Genomic DNA, 10,037 nt, shown 5'->3' with positions numbered 1-10,037 from the left:
TTTTTCAGGTTAGTTCTGAGTTTTGTTGCCTTTTAAAGGGAGAGGAAAGCAAACTATATACTATTATATTATGAGTCTTTAAAAGGGAAGGGATGGAAACTAAGTTCTCAATGTCGTGCCATTATTCTTTATGAAGAGGGGCATTATTTAGGCTACATATTCATTGGAGGGAGTGGTTTATTTTTTTTTTTTTATATAAAACTGATGCTGCAGAGAAGAAAAAAAGTTGTTTGTAGTTCAACAATTAACTCTTTTTGGCTCTTAGGATATTTTAGCCAGGGCCATTAAATTTGGACTATTTTTTAAGCTTGCCCTTTGACAAGTCTATGTAAAAGCTGGTGAGGATGTCATTATAGCTGCCAAAAACAGAAGATAACTTTGAAGTTTGAAAACTTAGAAAAATGATAAGATATTTTAAAGCTACCAGTAGCTTTGATAGATAGAAAGTAAAGTTGAGAGAGGAGGTTGGGGAGAAAAAGACCTATTAAAAAAAAAAAAAAAAGAATCTGACAAGGCCTCAAAAACAAGCCTATGGAGGCAGGGTAGTAGGGGTGCCTCTGGCCAGGCTTGGAGACCCTCTGGTTCTTTGCTCCAGTTAGTGGTCAAACAATGTGCTCTTGCGTGTTTTTCATTTGAGCGTGTGAGTTTTAAACTATAAGGAATTCAAGTAGTTGCAGGAGTGCGTTTCAGTGGCAGGGAGAGGGGTTCAGAACTGGTTCACAGGGAGCAAGTTCACAGTTTGGCTCTAGGGCCACTCGAGTAAAAGAAGGAAAAAGAGTGTGTCATCAGCTGGACCCAGCATGTGTGACAGACCTGAGGAGCAGCGACTTTAGAGAGTTCCTGAATGGAAGTCAGAGACCTGGCAATTGCAAGCCACCCTCCACCCTCAAGGCATTTCTTCAAAGGGAGGGCTGGGTGCTTTTCCAGCCTATGCTGGAAGCCGTTTGATTCTCTTGCTTTTAATTTCCATAATTACTAGCTTAAAAAATGGCTTTGGGGGACAGTTTGCTTTAAATGTGGCCACCTATTCCAGAATGCCTGATTATTTTAGGAACTCTACCCTTTTTCTCCGGAGCACTTTTGCAGGAGTTCTGTTGGACGGGTCAAGGAGGTAGGGTCCTTCTTGAGCCGACTCCTGCAGAGGTCACTTTTTGTGCGTGGGGTCGTCCCCAGCGTTTGCGAAGAGCATATGCATGTGGTTGTGCTGACTGCACTCGCAGGCTTGTAAATTTTCACCCTGGGAAATTAGCAACAAAGCCCGATCTGTCTCGTGGCTGCTTTGCACTTTCCGAGGGCGGTTGTACTTGACTGAGCTGCAGAATAGGCACGCGAGAGCGAGCGAGAGAGCCGGCGAGAGAGGGAGGGAGAAAAGGAAAGGAGAGAAGAGGGGAGGGGTGGGGGTGAGAGGTAAATAGTCTTAAATCGGAAGGGAGCTGCTTCTCTATGGTCTTGACAAGCGCTGCCTGGGCTCCGCTGGCTCAGTAATAACTGAGTGACCTTTTCTTTGGCTGTATTATGTCTGGCTGGTAAGGGATTGCATTTTGCAGCTGAGAGCCGGGGCTTCCTTCAGCTCGGCGCCTCACACGCTGCTGGGGTAAGTTGTCTTGAGCCAGGACTGAGAGAGAGACAGCCTCGGACGGCAGTTGCCTAAAAGGAGGACACCTGTGGCTCAGATGCGGTCAACACCATTACTTGGCGGATCCTTGAGGACCTCATTATTTTAAACTTAAAAAATAGCGATTCCCTCCCCCCTCCGTTTTTTCCCCCCCAAACAATGCTTCTTTTTGACCTTTCCCAAGGAGAAGCGCTACAAAGCAGCCACTGTGCTTACTGAACGGCCTCCCCCTGTATCGCTTAATTGAGAAGGTAAGTGCAGCAACTGTGAACACACGCGTCGGCTTATTTGTGGTGTGTGTGTCTGCGGGTGCGCGCGTGCGTGTGCGGATGTGGGTCTTTTTTTCTCCCCCAGCCTCTCCTAATGAGGCATCAACTGGAGCTGCAACCCAGCTCCGCACTGCAACTTTCACTCGGGCTGCAGCTCTGCTGAGGCGGTTTTGTTTAAATCATGTGAGGCTTCATTATTTTTATGATGAGACGTGAAATAGACGCAGGCGGAAGATATTGATGGAAGGGGGAGAGCGGCTGCAGAGCCGAACGTCTCAAGTATGACTCGAGTGGATAATAGTCAAAGTTCACCAGGAACTGCACCATTTCCACGCCCCAGGCTCCCAGGGAGAGAGGGGCAGGAGAGTTCGGGATCGGGAAATGTTTGCTCCTGGCCGCTTACGAAGGGAATTCAGTCCAGGGTCGGTTCCCGGACCCTCCGCCCCTTAGTTGCTGGGATTCATGACCACCACCCCAAAAAGAGTTTAAATTACAGTCTTTTGGTTCTTGTTGACACTTCCGCCTCCCCCACACAGCCATAATAACAAAATGTTGTTTCCAGAAGATGAAAAAGTGGCTATCTTTGGGGCTTGTGGGAGAAGTGGCCAAAAGAGAGGGGCTCAGTGGAACGAGGTGCGTATGTCCTGATAGGTTGAGATTCAAACTGATGCAGCACATTTTAACGGGGGCTACCCAGATTGCTGTTATGAAATACAAGTCAGATTTATGATCTTTTTCCTACTGAACATGATACGCTATGCTAACGCTGCATGTGACAGTTTAATCAAATCCATTTGTTACCACGAAGCTAAAAGGGGCCGCTGGGATTTTAGGATTACAGGCAGAGTTAGGGAAGCATGTGGCTTTGTCATTCGCCATCATTTTGCACACTGCCACACTGCGAGGGGCTCCGTGTGTGCGCCGTGTCTCGTCTGGCCGTCCTCATCCCTTCCCCCACCCTCCGCCGCCACTCCGACCCGCTCCCAAAGTGGCTACACAATAGCAGGTCCTCGGCGGTGTAGCCTGTGCACCAGGTCCACACTTGAGCCTTATCAAGGAGACCCCTTCCACTTCTACCTTTGGGCTTGGTGCTCAATGAGAAGCTGCGGCAACTCAGGCACGCCTAAGTCAACTCATGCAGAAAAAGGAGAAAAGTTTTGGTAAGGTTACAATCTATCACAGATGCTCTCTGCCGGCGCTCGGCACTCTTAGCTGCTCAAAAGCCTTCCTGCTCTTCCGCCGCTTTTGTGTCTTTCTAAAAGATGTGAAATATTATTGTTGTAACTGCTCTGAAAGACTGCTGCTTAAACCAATTAATCTTGCTAGGTGCAATAAATACTGCTACATTCTTTGCAAATCATCCCCGTGTGGCTGCAAAGACACAACTACAAAAGGCTAGAGCATAAACTCCGCAAGGGATTCTTTGTTAGAGTGTATGTATGTTTCTTATTTCTTTTTTTTATTTTGCATGTGAGCTGCATCAAAATTGAACTCAGTCTTGCAAATCTCTTGTTGGCCTTTGCCAAGCACTAGCACTTTGCTGCCATGGTAACTGTAATTAAACTGATAAGAGTGGAAAAATGTCAGTATCTCTGAGCCTTGCAGCTGCATTGGAGAAAAAGGGAATCAAATTGGTTCCCAGCTCCATTGCTCAAAAAAAAAAAAAGGGGGGGGGTGAGTGGAAGGTTGATGGGGAGGGGGGTTGGGAGTTGAAGGGCCAGAACAGAGTTAAGCAGCTCCAGTGCCTGAGATCTGGGGACATCTATTTGCATTGTTGTCCCTTAGGGGGCTGCAGCCTGTAGGGATGCTCTGGGCCAGTGAACAGAGAGAAACAAGCTTTTAGGCCCAATCCAGTTTTCCAATAGGGGCTGGGGGTTGGGGAGAGGATGAAGATGGACAGGAGGAGAGAAAATCTTTTGTTTGGTACCTCTTGGCAATCGAATGGCCCTGTTGGCCAAATTCTTTTAATCTGTGTCACTGCTCCCAGCTGCAGGACCTGCATTCCCGTTTTAGCATCTTCCTGAGGCACCTCATCTCTGCCAACCCCCTTTATGTATTCCCTCTTCCTGTTCCTTCTCCCAAATTGTTCTCTGTGCATCTTCCAAGGGGGACAAAATGTTTTCCACTCATTATGTGTAGTTAGCCTCAAAATATAAAAGACTGTTTCTAAGTGCTGCAAATCTTTGATTATTATTATTATTATTTTAAAACCTTGTGTGTTGTGGAGTTGTGGCTACTTTGTTGTGTTAACTACTGAAGCTGAGACTGTGCGGATGAATGGCACAGAACAAGGGAACATAATGGAGGCAATCAACCGTTAGGCCGCCTCACAATGCAATCCAGGCAATTAAAAGCTCACCAGAGTTTAAATGAAATGGTTCTGCTTATTTCTGCACACCACACTGCACAGGCTATTATTTATGTCTTTTTTTTTTTTTAATTATGATTTCCCTTAAACTGTCAAATAACTCAGAATGGCAGGGTCTCAGAGGCAATAAGAATTTCCCTCAGAACAATTTACATGCCAATCTAAAACTAGTTATGAGTCCTGATGTGTTATGAGCAACTTGTGAAGTGTTTCTCAGCTTAGGAACATGTAACTCTACCCAGACATGTTCTTCTGGATGGTTAGGGGAGGCCGCTGACTGCTTTATGCTTTTTAGGTAAATGGCAATGTGCTGACTACAAAATAGTTCTTTTTTCTATAACTGTTAACTTGAATACCATTTCAAAATTTCCATTTTTGAGAGGAATATGATGTTCTTTAAAGTAAATTACAGGGATTAAATGTAAAATATCAAACTCCTTTTATGCCCAGGGCCAAACAGAATGTAAGAGTTTCAAATATTAATTGGCCTCTGAGTGTTAAATTAAAATGTCAACACAACAAAAACATTTTGTGAAGACAAGCAGGGCTGTGTGACTTGTGCCAAATGCTGGTATCCGCTGTCCTGGTAGCAAAGTATTTTCAGTAAGGTTAGTTGACTTTCTACGCTTCATGGTAGTAGCACAACTATGGGAAATGTAGCTTAGCTGTTTTGAAGAAGGATTTATTTTTTCTCGTCTTTGAGCTATAGGATTAAAAATGTCTTTATAAATCAGAAAAATAAAATGGCTGATGTTAATATACCTCTGGATGTTTATATTAACATAATCTAGAATGTCATTTAGTAAATCAAAATGTTCGTCCTCCCCCCAGGTAGATGGTTAAGAGGCACTTGGGTATGTTCTGCCGTGTAATTAATGGGATTCATTCCTTGTGGAACCTGGCTAGAAGTGGATAACCAGTTCTGATCAAAGGAACTTCATTTGTTAGAAGTTCTAGAGAGTGAGATTTAGCAGAGCTATCAAGGGTTATGATTAATCTACACTTTAGACCCTTAGTTCCTTCAAAGAAAAGGAACAGAGAGCAAGCTATAGGAATACCACCTGCTCTTCTGTACAAATCCAGCTGCTAGTCTGCAGCTCCGGCAACTATGGCTATGCATATCCTGCAGAAGGAACAGCCACCCCGCTTTCTCCCCTGCCATTCCTACTCCAGTACTGTACCAGACAAGTTATTTTCTACAGAAAGTTCAGCATCATAACAATATCATGTGCAATTCATGTATTATTTGGAACTAGAAAAGTTATTCAGCTGTGTGTGGGGGGAAGATACCTTGATGTCTCTTATCTGTATGATTAAAAAAAAAATAGGTTTTTGAAAGTAGTGGGGATAAAGCATGCATCATCAGGTATCAGAGGAAACAAACTGAAGAAGGTTTAGGTATTATGGAGAAGGGAAATGCACAGAAAATGCAGGTGCTTACAGCTTGGCATTTCCTGTCTTGAAACTGTTTCACGTGCGTTCACATTTGGTGTTTTCTGTCCTTCTACATCCAAGTTGAAAGCTTTATGCCTGGGAGAGGAAGCCTAATATAGCAGAGGGGTCTCTGGACTGTAAGAAGGCCACCTGGTCCTAAGTCCCATTGTTCACCTTTGAGCGAGTCCCTTAACCTCTCTTGGGCCTCTGTATCATATTTGTAAAGTGAGGATATTTGGAATAGATGGTGTGTTTGGTATTTTAATAATGCTTAAAATAAATTATTTTTATTTTAATAATGTTAAAATGAATCATTTGGTAAGTATGAAGTCTTTTTAAGAGTTAGCCCTGCATTTTTCAAGGCTGAGTTTGACACTTAGGAAATAAGAAGCTCAAAGGTGAATATCCTTTTGTTGAAAGGATTTCAGTCAAATTGTTAAGACCAATAGAATCCAGCTAGACCCCTTATTTGTGATGGAGATAATCTCTAAAAATAAATAAATGTCTTTATGTCTAGTATAGTGTGTGTATAATATCTGTATATAATATGTTTATGTATGTATGTTTGTATATTTTATATTTATATATTTGGACTTCGCCCTGTTTCTTCTTTCCCCTATAAAAATAAATGAGTGTGTATTTATGGTAATAAATTATATAATCTTATACATTAATTTTATATAAAAGCATACCATGTATAGTTAATATGCCATTCAAACAGGCACTAATATTTATGAGTATAAATGCATTTTTTGACTTTTAACATGATGAGTATTTTGAAATATTAAGGACTTAGAAGGAAGTGTTAGACACAAACAAGTAAAATAGGATTGGTGAGTTTTTCAGGTGACTCTGCTGCGTACATAACTATAAACCTTTCTGCTACTAGCGCAGTCCCATTTAGGGTGCACTCACCTTCCACCCTCAAACACACACTGAGTGAAATTTTCAACTAGTTAAGAAAATCTCCTTTTTAACTCCTAAAACTTGTGTGTGAATTAGTTTATTAAATAGCTTTCTTTTAAAATTGTTAGCCATTTCCTCACATGTCCTCCCTAAAAGAGATGGTATATATAGGAACTAGAAACACTATAAAATTATTACAAATATTTAAGTCCGTGTTTATAATGCTAGCTTACTGGGTACAACATGAATTCACTATTTTTACCAGTTTATACTTGTGACATTTGTAAATGATTTAATAAGAACTTTATAAAGTTTTGAGATTCTTGGTTTCCAAAATTGAGCTTGATATCAGTACGACCTTAAAAAAGAAAAGCTAATACTATTAGAAAAGGGAATATTAAATATTTAACTTGTTGGCGATCTTTTGACATCTTTTTTTATTCTGTCTTGTTGTCCCAGCTCTCTTTTTGCTTTTGTCTTCTTTTAGGTATACAAATGCTCTCAGTCCAGCCAGACACCAAGCCGAAAGGTTGTGCTGGCTGCAACCGAAAGATCAAGGACCGGTATCTTCTAAAGGCACTGGACAAATACTGGCATGAAGACTGTCTGAAGTGTGCCTGCTGTGACTGTCGTTTGGGAGAGGTGGGCTCCACCCTGTACACTAAAGCTAATCTTATCCTTTGTCGCAGAGACTATCTGAGGTAGGAATTATCCTTGCACACCAGTGATGACTGGATTCCTTTTAAAATACTTTTGTAAGTGTATTTTTTTTTGTTTGTTTTATTTCCTCATTACCAGCTCTTTTCCTGAAAGACACTAACCTGTCAGCCTTCAAAATGCTGTCCAGTGTGTGTTACTCAAATTACTGCCAAAGAAATGGCCAACGAAACACTATATACAAAGTGTTTCAGTTTGGCATGCCTGGATGCTCATTTTTTAGGAACAGGCTGTTCTACTGCCTATGTTGAAACTTGCAGTTAATGTCAAGGATGTATTTGATAGAAATCCGTATATAAGGTTTTTATCAGAGCATAAGAGGCAAGGGGAGCATAACACAAAGAAATGGGTCAGCTGCTTAGCTAAACAGTTTAACTGTTTTTATAATTTCTAATTTGACAAATATACCTCATGAAATAGTTCAACTACTGTCTCTTAGTTAGACCTGAATTTAGTCCTCCAAAGTTAATCGGTTATCTTTTCCGATTCAGATTTGTCAAAGAAAATTTGGTTTTTAATTCTTTGCTGGTATTTATTAGTATACTTATTGTACAGTTTTGAAAACTTTCCCCAAATGTGAATGAATGAATCTCCCCCCACGACGTTTCAAACGGCCATCACAAAGACATCACTGAGCATTGAGCAGCCTCAACTTGCCAGCAGCTTTATGGAAAATAACAAAGTAAAGGCCACCATCATCACTGGGAAACATCAGCCGCTTTCCAGTGGGTAAATGGCTGAACAGTTTCAGGACACAGCAGGTGTTCTTGGTTATGAAGCCACGAAGTGCGACAAAGCATCAGAGAACTAAACGTCCATCCTGTCATGTTAACCAGCATTTAGTACTCAACATATAAACTTTTATTTAGAAAAATCATTTTGTTTTTCAAGGAACTTTGAGACTTGATTCAGCTGCAAATTGCATTATTCATAAAGCAGGACCTATCAAATTAGAGAAATGATATATGGCATCATTTAGATTTTCATATTTGATACAATTAATCATTTTTCTAGTCTGGGATTAAGCAGTTTATTTTAAAATTTTCCACCTATGACACCAAATTTATCAATTAGCAGTGACTCCTTAACCATCTTGCTCATTTATTTTGGTGGGGTTTTCAAGGGAATTTGGTGCTTTTCAGTATGTAACTCAGTTATTTGCAGTCAGCTTCAATATTTATTTTTTATGGAAACAATGGTGGCATAGTGCTAACCAAAGGGTCAGCAGTTTGAATCCACCAGGTACTCCTTGGAAACCCTGTGGGGCAGTTCTACTCTGTCCTATAGGGTTGCTATGAGTCGGAATCGACTTGATGGCACTGGGTCTGGGTTTTCAATATTTATATACAAAAACATAGTATTTGATTAATGGTAGTTAGGAGGGTGAATGAAATACTTTTTATTAGATGCTGCTCTGCAGTGGGTTTGGTGGTGGTTTGTGCCCCTCTTTTTAGGACTGCCTCGTCTGGCAGCCTCCTGACTAACTATGACCACTTGTTACTACCTTTCTGTGCTCCAGGAGCACAAAATACATAGAAGGTGCCAACAGTAGGGAGTGATTCTACAGCCAGGATTTCCCTCGTTGTGGTGGCCCAACTAATTAGAATTAACGTATTGCATAGGTTCTTTTAGAACTTTCCAGTCTTTGAACTATTCTCTTTGAAATATAAATTTCTCTTCTGTTCATTGAGAGCCTCATTCCACATAAATCATTTGTATTTGCTGTTAGTGATTTCACATTGCTTACCTAGTTTTGCTTTCTCTGCACTAACCATTAATCGCAGCTTTTTGACTCCTTTTTTAACTTTATGTTTGTTCACAATTTCAGTATCTCAAGTGGATTTACATTAGAGCAATTCCAATCAAAGATTTTATATAGTCTGGGCAAGATTAAGGTGTTCTAATCAGCAGTGGCATCCTGGTTAAGAGTTGAGCTGCTAACCAAAAGAGCCACAATTCAAATCTGCCAGCCACTCCTGGGAAACCCTATGGGGCAGTTCTTTGTCCTATAGGGTTGCCATGAGTCGGATCAACTCAGTGGCAAGGGTTTTTGTTTTTGTTTTTGATTAACCAGCAATAAAGAAAAAATTTAGCAAAAGTTAGAGAAAATCTCTTGAAATATTTGGATTTTTTTCACCAAAAATAAAAATTTGCCAAGGAAATACCTGCGTTGTGAGTAAAACTGCTTTACAGTTTTCAATGTAGTAGCAAGTTAGAGAAAGCAACCTAAGATTTGATAGGTTTTATTTTTCCTTATGATGGTAAAAATATATTAAAATGGTATTTGATAGTTTCAAGTGACTGTTTTGTTGAAGGGAATTTATCAAAATAGTTTTTATATCAGAAATCCCATTTCTCTAAAAGAGTTTATATGTTGCTCTTTTGATTGAACTTTTAATTTCTGATAGGCTCAAACTTTTCAATGTTTATTAAAAAAAGATATAACCATACTCTTTCAAGTATGAAACCTGGTCCTGGTTGCAAATATATTCATTTATCAGGAATACAGTTTTCTCTTAAATTGGTCATTACCATGTTAACAGCCAGTTGTTATGTTAACAGACCAACGGTTGTTAACATTTCCAACTAAATTGTTAACAGCAAGTTTCATCCCTTATTTAAACTGAAGGTCTGTTGGATAGAGTGTGACTTCTTTGGCAACTACTAATTCGTCAACACTTAAAAATAACAGAAGTAAAATGGGGAATGTGTATAAAGGCACTGTGTT

At 40.5% G+C, this 10,037-nt stretch overlaps 1 protein-coding gene across 3 annotated transcripts in view; it reads left to right on the top strand.

Moving 5' to 3' along the window:
- The window catches only part of LMO3 (LIM domain only 3), a 58,941-nt gene that overhangs the window by 41 nt on the left and 48,863 nt on the right, over nucleotides 1–10,037 (top strand). For 2 of the 3 annotated variants that reach the window (XM_049881509.1, XM_049881508.1), the window contains exons 1-2: nucleotides 2,962–3,044; nucleotides 7,080–7,293. In XM_049881509.1, the coding sequence (XP_049737466.1) occupies nucleotides 3,020–3,044; nucleotides 7,080–7,293 (239 nt within the window). In that variant the 5' untranslated portion in view covers nucleotides 2,962–3,019. Of the gene's footprint in view, nucleotides 9–1,799; nucleotides 1,867–2,961; nucleotides 3,045–7,079; nucleotides 7,294–10,037 lie in introns of those variants that run through there. The other variant, XM_049881510.1, reaches the window with a different exon arrangement.

The sequence above is a fragment of the Elephas maximus genome, chromosome 4, assembly GCF_024166365.1.
Source record: "Elephas maximus indicus isolate mEleMax1 chromosome 4, mEleMax1 primary haplotype, whole genome shotgun sequence".
Lineage (NCBI taxonomy): Eukaryota > Metazoa > Chordata > Mammalia > Proboscidea > Elephantidae > Elephas > Elephas maximus.
This window is presented reverse-complemented; position numbering and strand designations above follow the sequence as displayed.